General features: G+C 55.7%; 6 protein-coding genes across 6 annotated transcripts; 2 read left to right on the top strand and 4 right to left on the bottom strand.

The window, feature by feature from the left end:
* Positions 1–618: 618 nt before the first annotated feature.
* TRIREDRAFT_124157 (uncharacterized protein) lies at positions 619–3060 on the top strand (the record flags this gene model as incomplete). The annotated part of the gene is made up of 1 exon (XM_006969602.1): positions 619–3060. The coding sequence occupies one exon, from the start codon at positions 619–621 to the stop codon at positions 3058–3060; it is 2442 nt and encodes an 813-aa protein (XP_006969664.1).
* Positions 3061–3351: 291 nt separating this feature from the next.
* TRIREDRAFT_124158 (uncharacterized protein) lies at positions 3352–4367 on the bottom strand (the record flags this gene model as incomplete). Its single annotated transcript, XM_006969615.1, has 3 exons — positions 3352–3610; positions 3707–3902; positions 4055–4367. The coding sequence occupies 3 exons, from the start codon at positions 4365–4367 to the stop codon at positions 3469–3471; spliced, it is 651 nt and encodes a 216-aa protein (XP_006969677.1). The 3' UTR covers positions 3352–3468.
* Positions 4368–4885: 518 nt separating this feature from the next.
* Positions 4886–7136, bottom strand: TRIREDRAFT_82385 (uncharacterized protein; the record flags this gene model as incomplete). The annotated part of the gene is made up of 2 exons (XM_006969616.1): positions 5973–7136; positions 4886–5913 (listed from the first exon to the last, which is right to left on the bottom strand). The coding sequence occupies exons 1-2, from the start codon at positions 6904–6906 to the stop codon at positions 4886–4888; spliced, it is 1962 nt and encodes a 653-aa protein (XP_006969678.1). The 5' UTR covers positions 6907–7136.
* A 255-nt stretch (positions 7137–7391) lies between these two features.
* On the top strand, positions 7392–7820 carry TRIREDRAFT_33650 (uncharacterized protein; the record flags this gene model as incomplete). Its single annotated transcript, XM_006969586.1, has 1 exon — positions 7392–7820. A coding segment is annotated over one exon (429 nt), but the record flags the coding sequence as incomplete, so codon positions are not given.
* A 308-nt stretch (positions 7821–8128) lies between these two features.
* Positions 8129–8817, bottom strand: TRIREDRAFT_70439 (uncharacterized protein; the record flags this gene model as incomplete). The annotated part of the gene is made up of 2 exons (XM_006969617.1): positions 8129–8644; positions 8764–8817. 2 exons carry the CDS (start codon positions 8815–8817, stop codon positions 8129–8131), a joined length of 570 nt encoding a protein of 189 aa, XP_006969679.1.
* A 794-nt stretch (positions 8818–9611) lies between these two features.
* TRIREDRAFT_70488 (uncharacterized protein) lies at positions 9612–10250 on the bottom strand (the record flags this gene model as incomplete). The annotated part of the gene is made up of 2 exons (XM_006969618.1): positions 9612–9931; positions 10103–10250. Coding segments are annotated over 2 exons (468 nt in total), but the record flags the coding sequence as incomplete, so codon positions are not given.
* Between the last annotated feature and the right edge of the window lie 6387 nt (positions 10251–16637).

The following is a 16637-nucleotide window of genomic DNA, read 5'->3' on the forward strand; positions in this document are numbered from 1 at the left end:
AAACGTCACCGGGGCTGCGCGGCCTATTTCGCCCTGGGAACAGCCTGCAGCAGCGCTACTGTACCTACCACTTACTAGCACCTCCTGGTGCCGCTTGTCCGTGCTTGTTGGGCAGGGTACTTGTATGGATAGTAAGTAAGGTACCTAGTCACAACACACGATGGGTTGGTGTGTCGAAAACGAGGCTTGATGAGTCGACTACTAGGTAGGTAGTGTTATCCGATGTGCTTCGGCTCTCTCGTTGCGCTGGCTGCCTGAGGAGTGTGCGTATTCTCAAGTACCTAGCGTACAACACACAGGTAGGTAGCGACGGCTGAAGCTGCTCGTTGACCATTTGCTGCTGCTTTTGCCACAGTCATTCGCCTTGCAACAAGCTACAAACAAGTACGAGCCAGAGGGTCAAGTACCCGGTGTTTTCTGCCTGGAGAGCTGCTGCTTCGTTCTACCTCGACTTAAAACAGCCCACCATCGCCAGATCTGCTGGAGCATCCCTCTGTCCATAGACACACAAAGTGATATGTAGCTTCACTTCACTTCACTTTACTTCCAAGAACAGACTCTCTTCTCACTCCAGAGCACACGCAACAAAAACACCAAGACAAAGCATCGCCGCCCACAATGTCCTCCAGCAACGGCGACGACGCCAACCGCCCTCAAAGCAACAACCATCTCCACGTCCCAGGAGACGACGCCCCTCCTCCCCCCTACACAGAAACAGACCTCCTCAGCAACTCGGGCAGCTCTCGCTCGCCTCACCTCACCCCAGCCGCATCCGCATCCGCAACCCCCTCAGCAGCTACCGCCGCCACCACAGCAGCAGCAGCAGCAACTGCAGCAACAGCAACAAACTCAAACTCCTCGTACAGCTTCGTCGACGATGCCGCCTCGTCCACCGCCGGCGATACCATCTACACGCCTCCCCTCACCCCGCGCATGTCGCCGGGCAGCTCTGCGCAGCCTGCCGCCACGCTGTACTTTGAGCTGAGGCCGTCTCCCCTGAGCGAGTCGGCACGGGGGGATGTCATTGTTCATACAATCGATGTGAATGATGCTTCGAGGCCAGAGGATTTTCCATATGTGACCCGGTGGGCGGACCGCGATGTCACTGCCCTCGATTGGTCGACCTTTATCAACTTCCTCATCCCCGAGCACATGGCCAGGCAGAACGAAGCCGTCATTCACAGAAAACTGCTTGACGAGATACAGTCAGAGTCGGCCAAGACCGCCGCCAGCACAGTCCAGGCCGAAGCCCAGCTCGGCCAAATCGCCGACGCAAACACCTCTTCGCCTCATGCATCTGCCCAGCGAAGGCGTGAAGTGGAAGCCACCGTCCAGCAGTGGAACGACGGCTTCTTTGGCCCCCGAGGCATCCAAATCGTGCTCGAGCCCCCGCGGCCGTCCTCGACGCAGATGCCCGGCGGCTGGGAGGCAGACTTTGATCAGACGTCGTCTACGGCTGAGCCTGGTCCCTCGACGCGATCTCAGCAGAGGGGCGGCGGCCGTTCGGCGCCTGGGGGATGCGGTTCGTGGGGGAACTGGCAGATTGATAGCAACGGTGTTCGCTACGGCAATGGCTTCGTGGCGGATCTAAATGGCCTACGGATCGGAAACCTGGTCATGGACCATCACGGCATTCGCTATGACAACGGCGCGGCGGCACAACAACGCCCTGGCGATGCTTCTGCAGATGCCGACCGGGACTTTCGCGGACGGACTGCCTATCAATATGGCAATGAAAAGGAAGGCCAGAGACGCTCCTCGTCCGTCTCGTCCACATCCTCTTCTTCTTCTTCCTCATCCGAATCGTCCATCGGCTCGCTCCCCAGCTACGACGATGTTCCTCTCAGCTCCGCGCAGCTATACATCAACCGCCTCCAAGACTGGACCAAGAACCCAGACCAACTGCGCACCAGGGCAGACGTCAAGCAGCTCAAGACGGAGCTCAAGAGCATCCCCAAGTCGCAGGACAATTCCATCGAGATGGACAAGAAGGCTCTCAGGGCACAGATCAAGACACTGACAGCCGCGTGGCGGCAGATCAAGAAGCAGCAGAGAAAGGAACGCAGGGCTCGCAGACAAGAACGCCGCGCCAAGAGGAGGGCGGAGAGGAAGGAAAAGAGGCAGCTCAAGAGGGAGATGAAAAGGGCTCGCCGAGATGCCCGGAGAGGCAACAACACGACTCCTGTGCCCCCTTTTCCTCCAGGTGCCCCTCCCGTTCCGCCTCATCATCCTGGACATGCGGCGCCTCATGCCCCGCCGGTGCCTCCAGGGCCTCCGCCGCCGTTTACGGGCGGTTTCCCCTGGGGACGGCCAGATGGCAGAGGCAGAGGGAGGCACCACCATCATCATGAGAACCGGCATCACCATGGTCCTCCTCACAATATGGGCTGGGGGTCTCGGCCTCCTCATCCTCCTCATCCTCCTCATCCCCCTCACCCTCCTCACCTTCATCACCCTCCTTACCCTCCTCATCCTCCTCACCCTCCTCACGGCAGAGGCCCCCCTAGTGACCATGGTCTGCTCGGGGGTATGTTTGGCCCTGGTGGTCCTCTTGGTCCAGGGGGGCCGCTTGGTCCGGGGGGCCCATTCGGACCCGGAGGACCGTTTGGCCCGGCGGGGCCTTTCGGCGAGAAGGGGCCCTTTGGCGGGAAGGGGCCGTTTGGTGAAGAGGGCCTCTTTGGTGGTGGCGGTCCGTTTGGCTCGGGCAGCTTCTTTGGATCCAACCAACAAGAGCAACAGTCCCAGCAGCAGCAGCAAGGCGTTGAGTCCTCTACCGCCTCCGTCCCCGGCTCCTGGCCCGACGAAAAGAAGAACCCAGCAGCTTTTCGAGATGACGACCAGGGAGTCCCCCCGCCAGGTCCCGCGGCATCAGCCAAGTACCGCGCCATGGAAGGGATCGAGACGGCGATCCAGCACCAGGTCGCGGCGCTGGAGACGGCCGAGCCGGGATTCCAGCGGGAGGGGCTGGAGAAGGCGCTCGAGGAGCTGAAGAAGAAGTTGGAGGCGATGAGGGTGGAGGCTGATGAGGAGTATGCGAGGGAATTGAATGGGGGTAGATAGATGTTGATGGGATTTGGAACGTTTTAGATACCAGGGTTGCAATTTTTTTGGATTCAGTTGTATCATGAAAAAATACACATGTTGATGAGATAGTCGTCTCTTTATCTCCTTCTTTCCGCCCCCCAACCTGGCGTGATTCGTAGGCTATGCTTTTTGTATCTATCCACCCCCTTTCTTTTTGTTACCTCCAAACCAAGGTGTATATCACAATGCCATCTGAAATCAGGCAAGACCAATCCCATTCTCCCCCCTCATATAGGAGCAAGCCCAAAATCGCCCCTCTCCCCCCCCCCCCCCCCCTTTTCTGTCAACCATATACACAGAACAGAAACCCAGCCCAAAAAGGGGTAAAAACCCCAAACTCTTTCCTTTTTTCCCTTTTCCCTCTTCATAACAACCAAATCTAACCTACTGCTTCGTCTCAACCTTCTCCACCAAATCCCCAACTCCCAGCCCCCTCCCCACCGCAACCCGAATCTTTTTCTGCTTGCCATCCGCCTCCGGATCCCTGCCCACCTCGCCCACCGCATCGCCCTCGTCCACGCCATCGCTCTTCAACGCCGCATCTCCCCCATTCGTCGTCGTCGTCGTCTTCTTCTTTGTCTTGTCCTCCCCGTCCTTATCCTCATCCTCCTCGTCGGCATACCGCTTCGCCAGTTCGGCAACGTCGTCCAGGTCCAGGCGCATGCTGTATGCGTCCTCGCCATCGGCGTAGTACTTGCTCTCCGTCTTCTCGTTGCGGAAGCGCAGCGTGTCTTCGTAGAGGTGCCGCGCGGCGACGTTGGACACGCGGACGTGTAGGGAGACGTATTTGGCCTGAAACGTTTCCACCATGGCGAGCTCTACCCATCATCATCATCATCACCATCATTAGCCAACGTCATTCTCTCTCTCTCCCTCCCTCAAATCCAGCAAGATATAGATCATGATTCACGCTAGACTGTAAAGAAAAAGGGCGGGAAAAGGTGGTGTATAAGGAAAAAAAGAAACTCACGGCTCTGCCTCATCAACTTCTCCGCAATCCCCAGCCTCCGATGCGTCCTCATGACGCTCAAGCTCGTAATGTGCCCGTGCTGCACCCCGTCCGTCGGCTCCTCCTCCATCTTGGCCAGCACGTAGCCCACAATCTTGGGGTAGTCGTACGGCCCCTTGCGCGGCCGCGACACGTCCACCGCCACGAAGCTCAGCTGCGGCCACGACAGCGCGTGGTACAGGTAGTACTTGAGGAAGTAGTTCTCGGGCAGGTTCTCCAGGTTGGCGTGCTGGATGAGGGGGAGGTCGGCCGTGGTGAGGAGGCGGATGTCCATTTTGGGCGCCTTTGTTTTCTGGTTCTGGACTGGCGATCTCTCTTGTGTCTACTTGGGGTTCGGCTGGAAGGGGAGAGAGGAGAGGGAGGAATTATGGACGAGAGGGAGTTGGGGGAGGGGAACTTTCGTCGCGAGCCCGGCTTCCAAGTTGGTGGTGAGAGGTTGAGGCTGATGCAAGTGGCAGAATTGCTTAGAGGTCGATGCGACTTGTCAAACCCCCACCAAAGCCTTGTCCGCTCCCGGTCCCGCTTTTGCTGGGAGCTCTGACTTATTAGTAGTACTCCGGTTCCTATGCCTACCTATATAAACAGACATCACGCCTTACACAGCAGCGAGGTAAATGGCGTGGAATGAACTTTAGAACATAGATTGCTATCCTTCTCTGAATCGTAGAAATAGAAAAAAAGAAAAGAAAAGAAAAAAGAGAAAACTGAAATTCCCGGTCCTAAACGCATCAACTCCCCATGCATTCTGCTATACTACATCTATTTGCTCTGCTGACTTCTCTCGTCATTCTTCTAATTCTGGTCTACAGTCTTCTTCTCGCGAATCGGCAAATCCTTGGTCACCTCGGCAGAAGACGTCGCCATGCCTCCAGCGGCAGACGCCTCATCCTGAGCCTTGCCATCCTCTGGAGCCGCTCCGGCCTTGGCAGCAGCCTCTGCATTCTTAGCGGCTTCGGCCGCCTTGGCCGCCTTCTTGGCCTTCTTCTTCTCCTTGTCCTCCTGCTTCTTCTTCTTCGCCGCCTCCTCGGCAGCGCGGGTCTCGGCCGAGCCGCCAAACTTGTTCTTCCACTCCTCAATCTTCTTGTCGTCTATCCTGGTGAACAGGTAGGCGGCCTTGCCAATCTTGTGGCCCGGCTTGATGGCAGTGGGCTCCCAGACGTCGGGGATGAATGCCAGCTCGCTGTTGAGCTGCTTGCAGATGGACTCGCTCGTCGAGGGCATGTACGGCGAGGCCACAGACGCCAAAAGGTGGCAGAGGTTGAGAGCGAGACCAATGGTGGTGTGAGTCCGCTCGGGGTTTTCGGCCAGGTTGGCATTGTCCAGCCGGCCCTGCAGAAGGTTGTTGCCCTCCCTGCTAATCTCCATGATGGCCTTGACACCAGCACGGATGTGGACCTTCTCCATGAGGTCGACGTATTCCTTCAGCAGGCCATTGACCGTCTTGACCCAGGCGGAAAAGTCAAACGTCTCATCCTTGTAGGAGGGGTTGAACTCGGGGACAACGCCGTCCAGCTTGGCGTTGACAAACTTGACGATTCGGTTGACAAAGTTGCCAAAGTTGGCCAGGAGCTCGCTGTTGTTGGCCAGCTGGAACGCCTGCCACTCGAACTGGGTGTCGCTAGTTTCCGGTCGGTTCGAGAGGAGGTAGTACCGCCAGACGGACGGCGAAAGGCCAATCTCCTTGGCCTGGTTGCCAAAGACACCAATGCCTCTTGACTTGGAAAACTTGCCGTTCTCGTAGTTCAAGTACTCGGTGGTGGAGAGGTGGTTAAGCAGGGTCCAGTTGTATCCAGTGCCAATCTCGGACCCGGGGAAGATGACTTGAACATGTCAGTATAGCCCTTGATAGTTCCATCAGAGAGGAGTAAACACCACGTACCTGTGTGGAAGGGCACATTGTCCTTGCCCATGAACTGATAGAGGGTGACCTCGTCGGGATTCTTCCACCACTGCTCCCACTTATCCGTATAGTTGGCCGTGATGGAGGGATAGCCGATGCAGGCGTCGAACCACACATAGATGACCTTCTTCTCATACCCGGGCAAGGGGACCGGCACACCCCACTTCAGATCTCTGGTGATGCTGCGGGGCTCCAGGCCCTTTGTCAACCACGACTGCGTGATGGACACGCCGTTCTGAGGCCACCCGTACTTCTTGTGAGCGTCCTGGAACCACTTGTCAATCTCGGGCTGCAGCTTCTCGAGGCGGATGAAGACGTGCGTCGTGTCCCGGGGTACGGGGGTGGCGCCGTCGACCTTGCACCGCGGGTTGACGAGCTCAAACGGATCCAGCAGGCTGCCGCACTTGTCGCACTGGTCACCCCGGGCATCGTCGTAGTTGCACTTGGGGCACGTGCCCTCGACGAAGCGGTCCGCCAGGAAGGAATCGTGCTTCTCGCAGTAGGGCTGCTTCGTCGTCCGCTCCTCGAGGTAGTCGCGCTCGTGCAGCTTGAGGAAGATGTCCTGCACAATCTCCGTCTGCTTCTGCGTCGACGTGCGGCCAAAGTAGTCGAAGCCAATCTCGAACCAGTCGTAAATCTCCTTGTGCTTGACGTGGAACTCGTCGCACAGCTCCTGCGGCGTCTGGCCCGTCTCCAGCGCCTTGGTCTCCGTCGCCGTGCCGTACTCGTCCGTGCCGCAGATGTAGAGCGTCGGCCGGTCGCGCAGCTTGCTGAAGCGCGAGTAGACGTCGGCGCTGAGCACGCTGCCCACGACGTTGCCCAGGTGAGGCACGTTGTTCACGTACGGCAGGGCGCTGGTGATGAGCACGTTCTTCTTGCCCTTGACGGGCAGGATGGGATTTTCAACCGCCATGGCTGCGATTTGGTGCGACTTCGGACACTCGATGCTTTTCTTTTTCTGGTTTTGCGATGCTGCTGAGACTCCAGAAACGCCAGGGCCGATACCAAGGTCGTCGCTTTTGTAGGTCGTCAACGAACTGCAACAACAAGAAGCGTCGCGCGAGTGTAAGTGGCTACTCTAGTAGTAACTCGACCGGGGTACAGAAATCAGTGAAGGGCGCATGTGCAAAGGACAAGACAAGACAAGACAAGACAAGACATGACAAGTCAAGTCAAGTCGAGATAAGAGGCTGCACATTTCGAGTCATCGCACTGCCCCGCTATCGCACTATGGCTTAATGGCGGGGTGTGTCACAAAATTCTGCCGCCGCTAGCCTGTTCCCGATTCGGGAGGTGGTCAAGAGTCGGCGGTTGATGCTCAATGGAAGAGCAGTGAATATCTATACTTCGTCCAATTATTCTCACAGGCTCACGCCAAGATCCAAATCAAACATGTCATCAGATCCTCTGGAAGACGTCTTCAACCTCGAGGGCCGCTTCTACAACCAAGGCTACAACCAGGGTGTCGAGGATGGCGCCCGCGCAGGCCGGATAGAGGGCCGCTCGTTCGGCATGGAAAAGGGCTTTGAGAAGTTCCTCGAAAGCGGCCGCCTCGCCGGCAAGTCTCTGGTCTGGGCAAACAGACTCCCCAAAGTCAAAGGCACAACACAGCAGGCGGATGCATCCTCTACTTCGCCAAAGGGTCCGGAAGAAACATGTACGCTGCCGCCGCTGCCAAACAACCCGCGGCTGGTCAAGAATGTCAGGTTGGCGTACGCATTGGTCGAGCCGGACACGCTTTCCACGGAAAACAGCGATGAGGCCGTGCAGGATTTCGACGACAGGGTCAAAAGGGCGCAGGGCAAGGTCAAGATCATTGAGAGGATGTTGAACTAAGATGTTCTTGCCGGAAAGGGGGTCTTGTCAGTCAACACATCATCAGCAGACAGGGGATTTCACAGTCTTCATGGTCGTTTCAAGCATAGAGGGATATCTGTATCGTGGAGTTATGGCACATCATGGAAATAGGAGTTTATAGGAAATGTCAATTGGGAAATCTATCAATCATCTTACTTCAACCATCTGTATTTACACACATCGACCCTATCCACCTTATTTGAATGTCCTGCAAGGATATCTATTTCACCCACTATTAGCAAACACACTCCAATCTCTCACGATATGTTGGAAGATACTCACCCAGCTCCGTACGTCTGCTCCTCATTGAGCTCATAGGCGTGCACATCCCACCCCCCAGCCGTCAAGCTCTGCCCGCTCGGCAACGGCGGCAGCCCATTCACAAAGACATCCTTTGCGACGTCCGCCTTGGGCGCCTTCTCGAGGAGGAACTTGGCCAGCCCCGTCGACTCGCCCTCCTCCTTGGCCGCCACGAGAGCCTTGTCGCCCGCCTCGCCAATCAGCTCGACCTTGGGCTGTGCGGCGCTGCCCACCGTCAGCAGCGACACGGCATCGCCCTGCGTCACGACGCTGAGCTTTGGGTACGCGCGGCGGACGTCGCGCTTCCAGTAGGGGTTGTCGGCGATGTCGCCCGCAGGCAGCGTCACGGGGTCGTCGTACGTCTTGGGGTCCAGGGCGCCCGGCGTAGGGTTGCGGAAGTAGGGATTCAGGGGCACGCCGTTGGAGCGGTTCGGGTCGAGGGAGAAGGCCTTGCGGATGGACTCCCAGATGCCGGTGGACTGGAGCGTTTGTTTCTGCGCGGGTTTGAGGTCAGCTTTGTGTTTGATGAAAGGATCGCAAAGAGACGGAGCTGAGCGCGGATCAAGGCCCATTCGTCGGAAGCAGATTGGGGAATCGATGGATGTTTCCGAACCTTTGTGATGGAAACAACGCCGCCAGCAACCTTTGCTGCCGCCTGAGAAGCCATCTTGTGCGAGCGATGGGAGAGCCTCAGTGCGATGATGTCGAGTGTCGTCTGAGAATTGGCTCGGCACTTGGATGAATCTCTTGGTTGGAGTTGGCGATGGTCTACCCGAGGCTTTGCCGAAGGCTCTCGTTCTCAGGCAGGTACCCTGCAACCAACTAGACGGGCACCGAGGAATGAAGCCAATTGAGCTTCAAGCGTGAAATATTCTCTCAAAAGTGATTGATTGTGAATCTGCGAACTTTTATTCATAGAATTGCCAAAATTCAATTGACGTGGCTGGGTGGCGGTATCCTAGTGAACCTAAAGAGCTTCCTCCTTTGCAGGAACATCGAGTATGATCCAAACCTCGAGTATGTATGATCTCATATTGCGAAAGGAGGCCTCTCCCACCATGCACTCAACCTTTATCAAACTCCCCCCCATAGATTGACTTCACTCGTCAGGGTCATCTGAACACGTAGGTGCCATCAAGCCGCCAATAGCAGCACCGTGTTGGTAGGCGGTAACAGCACACACCCGCAAGTCAGAGCACACATCTCAAATGCATCATGACAGCACCATGGACACACTTCTCAAAAGGCGCAAACAAGAAACAACCAACTAGATAACGTGATAGTAACCCTCAGGACTTGGACGAGCAATACATACGAGATCAATGGGCCCTATACAGATTCCCAGTACCAGTACACAAAGAAGCACGCTTGCAATCCCTCACACCCATCAACTCCCACGCCGACTTGTGAAAAACAGAACCAATAAACTGCAAGACAGACGACAGGCCATTAACGTACGACTCAGTTCTTGCCCTTCAACTCCTCGACCAGAGCCTTGACCCTGTCCGCCGTGGCAGCAGGGCCGCCAGGCTCGGCAACAAGGACCTTGCCCTCCTTGTTGATGACGAAGACTCCGCGCTGGGTTCCCTTGGGCTGCTTCTTGAGCCCAATGGCACCAATCAGGGTGGCTTGGGGGTCGCAAAGCAGGGGATAGGGCAGCTTCTGCTTCTCCTTGAAGGTGGTGTTGGCCTTGGGCGAATCCGTGCTCAGACCGTAGATGGCAAGGCCGTCGGCAGTCAGAGGCTCATACGAGTCACGGAAGAGGCACACTTGGGTAGTGCCTGATAGATTGTCAAGTCAGCACACGCGTCGCGTTGAATAAAATCCTTCAAGCTAAGATGGCACGCGGTTGAGCGCGTTTCATGCAAGAAGTCGGGTGTAAATGGTTGGCATATTTGGGCAGAATGAGCGCAAAAAAGGGCATTGTGAAAGGAAGATCACAAACAACTTACATCCGGGAGTCGAGGCCTTGGGATAGGTAAAGAGGACAACGCCACTCTTGCTGTCATCGACCAGCTTCTTCAAAGTGGTCTTCTCGCCATCATTGGTCTGCACCTCGCCACCGAATCCTTCCAGGTCAATGACATCGCCAACGGCAATCTTACCCGCGGCGGCCGGCTTCTTCTTGTCGTCCTTGGGCTCCTCCTTGGTGTCGTCCTTGGGCTCCTTCACCGTCTCCTTCTCCTCGGCAGACTCTGGCGCAGTGTCGGTGGCCTCGTCGTCCTTGGTAGCCTTGTCGCCCTTGGCCTCGGGCTTTTTAATCTCGTCCTTTGCCTTTCCGGCAGCGGGCTTCTTCGCCTTGGTGGTGGCCGCCTTCTTCCTGCTGGGCGCGGGCGCGGGCGGCGCCACGGGGGCCTTGCGCTTGCGCAGCTCGACAGGCATGATGGCTGGAGTGGTTCTGGCGGTGCTCTCCGGGCGCGAGTCTTCAGCGATGTTTCTTTTGCTGCCGCGTCTCTTCCAAAGAACGGGGCGAGAAAATGGCACGTAGTACAGGCCGACTCAGCTGCGCAACGCGGTCTGCAACAAGGAGGCGCTGCGGTAAGCACAGGTCAGGCGAAGGAGGAGAATAAACAACAGCGGAGGGAGAAAGAAAGAAAGGAAAAAAAAAAAAGGTCTGGGCCAGGCGGTCGTCGTGACATGGAAATTCTGCCGTCGCATGGCTTGCGATTGCGGCCAGGCACAGCACACGCACCTGCCCCGTGAGCCGTGCCCATTGGCCCTGGCAGGCCTGCAGCTGATGAGCCAATCAAGGGTCCAGACCGCCCTGTAGGAGCTTGTCGAAGCTTTGACCATCTCGGTTGCTTTAACGCGGAGCTCCAGTTTACGGGATAAAGCCGTGGATCGCGGGCTTGTGGCTGGTTGGCTGGGTGGCCGCCAAGCTGGGGGTCTGGTGCCGGGGTCTGAGGCTTATGTTGATGGCACTTCAGTCGACTTCCGCTGTAGGTAATGGATTTGATGCCTAAGCAACCAAGGTAAGGTAAGGTATCAGCCACCGCGACCTGATGAAACCGCCGTAGCGCCCTGATTCCCGCGCCCATTTGGCTGGAATTGAGCCCTTCACCCAGCGACTTGGGATTCTTGACAGCGACAGTTTGTTCGGCCGATAGTAGAATGTTTGTTTAGTGCTACCACGTCGTATAATCTGGGAGTAATGCACGAGAACGGAGATGCCATGGTGGTGGCTCTGGTGAGCAGCTGGGAGGCGTTGGATGTTGATGCCCGGGAACTGCAGGAGTGTCAGGACGAGGCAGCGCGATATCACACCAGCACCGCCTCATGACCTGCATCTGCAGTTTTGAGCACTGCATCTCGCTAGTACAGACTCAAAAAGTGAATCATCTTGTCCGGCTTGCAAGGAGATGAGCAAAAGCGTGCGTTGCGCAGCAAGGCTTCCATCATTTTACCATTCAATCACCACCAGACCACTGGATTCATTGTGTCACCAATAGACAAGCCCAGACCGGCGAGGGCTTCGCATTCAAACGTCAGCAACTTTCGATGCTGGTGCAGTTTCCGTCTTACTATCAACAAGGTACATCGCATGCTTTCCAGCCCTCCCTCTTCGAAAATAGGTAGGCAGTACCTGGATGCAGAGTCGTATCAAGGAAAAGATCGTTTCATCCTTTACATGTCCTCCGGAAAAACCACATCAGTTGGCAAATCCTGTGTCTTCCCACCATCGTCAGATCATCAGCCGCATCAAAGGTAACCGCCCCAAGATGGTTTTAATTTCACCGTGTTCCAGAGCATAGGCTCAAACCTGCCAGCTCCAAGCACTTGGCAACGTGAGTTGCTGATATATCGTCGCATCGATCATGCCGGATAAACTTTTGGGCCGCGCCTTGAAAATGCGCGAAATATAAGACATAAGAAAAAAGAATGTCTGAACAGACCATCATCGTGGGTATCATAGCTGCCACGCCAACTTCCTCTCCTTGAGCAGGTCGCCAGGGAGAGGACAGCTTCCGCCAATTTAGTTAGGGCACTGAGCCTGAACGTGGCCGCCCTGCTGGCACTTGTAGCAGATCTTCTCGCCACCGGCAGACTCCTTGGGGCAGTCACGGGAGTAGTGGCCAGACTCGCCACAGTTGTAGCACTTCATGCCGTTAACACATTCGCCTGCGGCTGGGTTAGAACATACACAACAGCACTCGGAGTGGAAAGATGCGTACGAGACATGTGGCCGTAGCCACCGCATGAGTAGCAGGTCTTGCCAGCACCGCCGCCATAGCCGCTGTTGCCGTAGGAGTTGTTGCCAAAGCCACCGCCAGACTTGGGGCAGCTGCGGGCAATGTGGCCCTTCTCGCCGCACTGAATAACAACACATTAGCTGCAGGTTCACCAATCTGCTCAAATCCAACTGCATACCTTGTAGCACTCGGTGGACTGGCCACCGGCAGCGGGACCACCGCCCTGCATGCAGTCGCGGGAGATGTGGCCAGGCTGGCCGCACTTGTAGCAGGACTTGTTGTCCTTGGTGGGCTCAGTGCAGTCACGGCCTAACAACAAAGTCAGTGGACGAAGCGAAGAACAAAGTCAATATCCAGCAACTCACTGATGTGTCCCTCGCCTGTCATCGCTGTTAGCATCAATCAGCAATATTAGCAAGTTATGAGATGAACGCACCGCCGCAGTTGTAGCTAAGGAAAAAGTCAATAAGTCTGAGGATTCCTCACTTTAAGGTGATGATCACATACCACTTAGCAGGGCCTTTGCTGGGGCAGTCACGGGCCTAGACATGGTGAGTTGAGTGTCTCGTGAAGGTTAGGTTTCAATATGTTTTTCTGCCGTACCTGGTGGCCGGTGGAACCGCCTAGGGACTCGTTAGCGATTGACTTCAATGACACTTCGTTGGGAGATGCATGAAGAAGTTGAGGCTAAGATCAAAGAGACGGAAAAAGTTGATATGTGGACAAGACAAAAAGCAGAGCTTGACATTTGAAGGAACGCCATGCTTAGTCTCGAGACCTGATGAGCGCACTGCAGTGAGTTTGGAGGGGCCACCATGAGCTTCTCCCAAAAAAGAAGCCCAAAATGCAGGGTACCTGGCAAAAGCAGAAAACGCGGGGCACTCCAAGTGAGGTAGCGCAGAGTGGCAATTCATGAAACACGAGAAAAAAAAAAAAAAGAGAGGACTCACAAGAGTAACACGCTCCTCGGGGCTGGTATTCCATGGTTGATTTGGTGATTGGAGAGATGGGAAGTAAGCTGTGAGTTTGAGATGATAAAAGTCAGCGACTATGGAAGCTCTGCGAGGTGAGTCCTGAAAATGAAGGGCCATCTGCCGAGCCTGAGGCTGAGGGGCAACTCGCGACCCATTGGCAGCGCTATCTCAGCATCGCCAACCAGAATCGGGCATGCGCGTGGCCGGATCGAAGGCAATTGTCCAGATGAAGCAGCAATGGGCAGAGCAGAGCATTACTCACCGGCGAGGAGTATCGTCAGGAATGAAGCGGCGAAGAGGCTGTGGGACGAAGATGCTGATACCACAAATCGATAATTGGAAAAAAAGACGTGAGGACGAAAAAGGGAAAAGTTTTTGACGATAACCGCTACTGGGGCCCTCAGCCTAGGCCGGTCTAGCGCGGTGCTGGGCGGTGGCCCGCTAGAGCCTAGGCGAGTGTGGGAGGCCCTTGCCGGCTGTGCGGATTAACGTTGCGCCGCCTCAGCCGTGTGCTTGTACTGCGTGTGCGCGGAGTGCTGAAGTTCGTGGGCATGCCGATATGCGGCTTCCATTCAGTCTGAACTACTACTACTAGTAGTTGTAAGTATCCATGGGATATCATTTCGAGCAAGTGCAGTGATAGAGCTCGAGGTTGTACTTGAGAGATGGGCACAAGCTTCGCGAAGCCGAACCAACGGATGCGTGCACCACAACCGAGCGTTAGCTGCACCTCTTCTTCAACTTTGCAGATACCAGGTCAAAGCACATGGGACCAATTCTCATCCAAAGACATCTACAAAGTACTGGTACGCGGGATTAGCCCACCAAGATGCCGTAGTAAGGTAATGAATTATCTTTGTCGTTCAACAATGGCCATTCAACATGTCCCACAGAGCCAGAGATGCATTGTGCTCTACGACTTACCAGCTGCCTAACCTCCAAAATGTAAGACAAGGTAGGAGGAGGTACCTGAGTACACGGTAGCTCGGGCACTTTAAGCTCATTCACTTTTCAGGCACGGGCAGGGGCTTCATTGGTGCCTTAATGGTAGTCACGTGCCCTGGCGTTTACTCCGCTGCTGTGGCGCGCGTCAACCGGCGGGAGCAATCGCGCTCTATTTGTTAGCGCCAAATAATATCCAAACAACAAGCAGCTGGCTTCGCTGCCTAGCACAGTCAAACCCCTATCAAAGGCCGTCGGGATGGACAACTGGGCAAAAAGAGGCCGGCCGATTGTGCGCGAAGCTCTCAATCATGCGTGGGAGGTGATTGACCGCGAGCTCCAAGATGGTACGTCATGATGCTACCACCGCTTGGCCATGGCGGGCTAACAGGACCAAGAGCTTGCGCGGAGAGCCGCGGATCATGCCGCGAATGAGGAGCTGCTCAAGACCAGACTGGCGACTATCGAAGCTCTGCAGGAAGAGAACCGAAAACTGCGAGCTCAGATAGCAGCCATGTCCTCGAGCTCTTCCACAACCTGTTCAGCGACCCCAACAACTGAGAATGAGATGTCGGCAAGTACATGTAGTGAGGACGTCCCCGCTTCCAGCATCGCGCCCGCGCAGCCAATTCCAGCCTCTACAGCCACGAAAACGCCTCCCCCTGCCTCCACCGAAACTGAAAATGCCGAGCTTGTCAAATCCAAACTGAGGTTCAACGCACTCGCAGACAATTTTAAAAAGGCAAAGGAGGCTCTCCGGAAAAGGAAAGATGAGCGCGATCTGTGGAAGGACAGGGCCAAAATGTTGGAAAGTCAAGTTCGGGCATTTGAAGAAAAGCATGGCATACGAGTTTTGGAGCAACAAGAGGATGGCCGCCCCGAGGAAGCACACGAGACACGCTCCCTTACCGATGTCCCGTCCCTTGATGTCGAACCAACGCTACCTCCCCTTGTGCCGGAAACATCCAATCGCGAACACACAGCCAGCGAAGAGGATCCCCTGTTGCAATCTACCCAAGGCGACCCTGATGAGGCCGAGACTGAAGATTTGCCTCTTCTGCCAACAGATGCCCGAGATCAAGGTGCACCAGTCATCAAATCAGAACCATCTTCGGACGTCCCGGTTGTGGTTTCGGAAAAGAGGTTGAAACGAAGACGGGTTGAAGAGAATGGACATGCGGTTGCGGCCTATTCAAGAATCAAGGCTGAATCAACGAGCTCCAGCCCAATTACTGCCTCGGAGCATTATCACTTCAACATTCAGGAGAGCATCGATCTTGATGACATAGCACAGAGGATAACAACGCCTCGGAAGCGCAAGGACCTGGAGGCTCTAGCAGCTGTAGATGAAAGCTCAAGAATTGCCCGCAAGCTTGATCTTGGGCGTCCAGATACTTTACAGCAGCCAACCGGGAGACTCCAGGGTCCATCGGTGCTCACTCCGATAAGCGGCAACAAGAGAATGACCAGGTGGACCGCCGATGAGAAGAACGCTCCCCCAAAGGATACATTAGCCCATGGCATAGCGACACTAGCCGAAGATGGCACCTTTTATGGGAAGCAGAGGCTTGACAAAGCCTTGAAAGCTATGCATACGCCTACTTCAATGGCCAAAGGCCGCTTGGATACGCTACTCAACACCTCGACTCCCGATGGTGCGACAACTATTTCACGAACTCCTCAAGCGCGCCATTCGGAGCGAGCTTCGGGCGAACATACACCCCTGGATCTCCTCTTCCCTCAACCACGAGAGCTGCCATTTGAGAAGATGTTGCGACAGACCAAACAGCGTCAGGCTCTATCCGCGGACATGGCGACCCCTTCCAGGAGAATAGATAAAAGAGTTCCTGGTCGAGATCGCTCCCCTGTTAAAGGTAGAATTTCTGCCACTGGCCTCCGTCACAAGCCCCTGGCCGAGCTCCGCCTTGATGATTTCAAGGTCAACCCCTCGTCGAATGACGGGCAAGATTTTGCGTTCTCGGAAGTTGTCAGAGACAGGGACGAACGGGCGGGGCTCCGGGGCTGCACTGATCTTCACTGCTGTGGAAAGCATTTTAGGGCATTGGCACTGTCACAACGACCAGATCCACCGCTGACGGCAGCGCAGCGGCAGGAAGAGCAAAAGCTGCTGGAGGAGTACTTGGGGGACGATGCATGGCGATTGGCATCCATGGCGAAGGATGAAAGAGACGAGATCTGGATCAAGGCAAAGACCGAAGAGCTGGCCAACAAATACGGCAGGCATAGACATCGCTTCTCTCGCATGCAGTCTCCGCCGGGATTCTGGAACGCCGATTTTCCAAACACACAGGAGCTGGCGGCTGACAAAGAGGAGGCTCTCAAACGAGAGAAACGAGCAATTGCGGAGAGGTACAGAGAGG

Source organism: Trichoderma reesei (assembly GCF_000167675.1).
Source record: "Trichoderma reesei QM6a unplaced genomic scaffold TRIREscaffold_36, whole genome shotgun sequence".
Lineage (NCBI taxonomy): Eukaryota > Fungi > Ascomycota > Sordariomycetes > Hypocreales > Hypocreaceae > Trichoderma > Trichoderma reesei.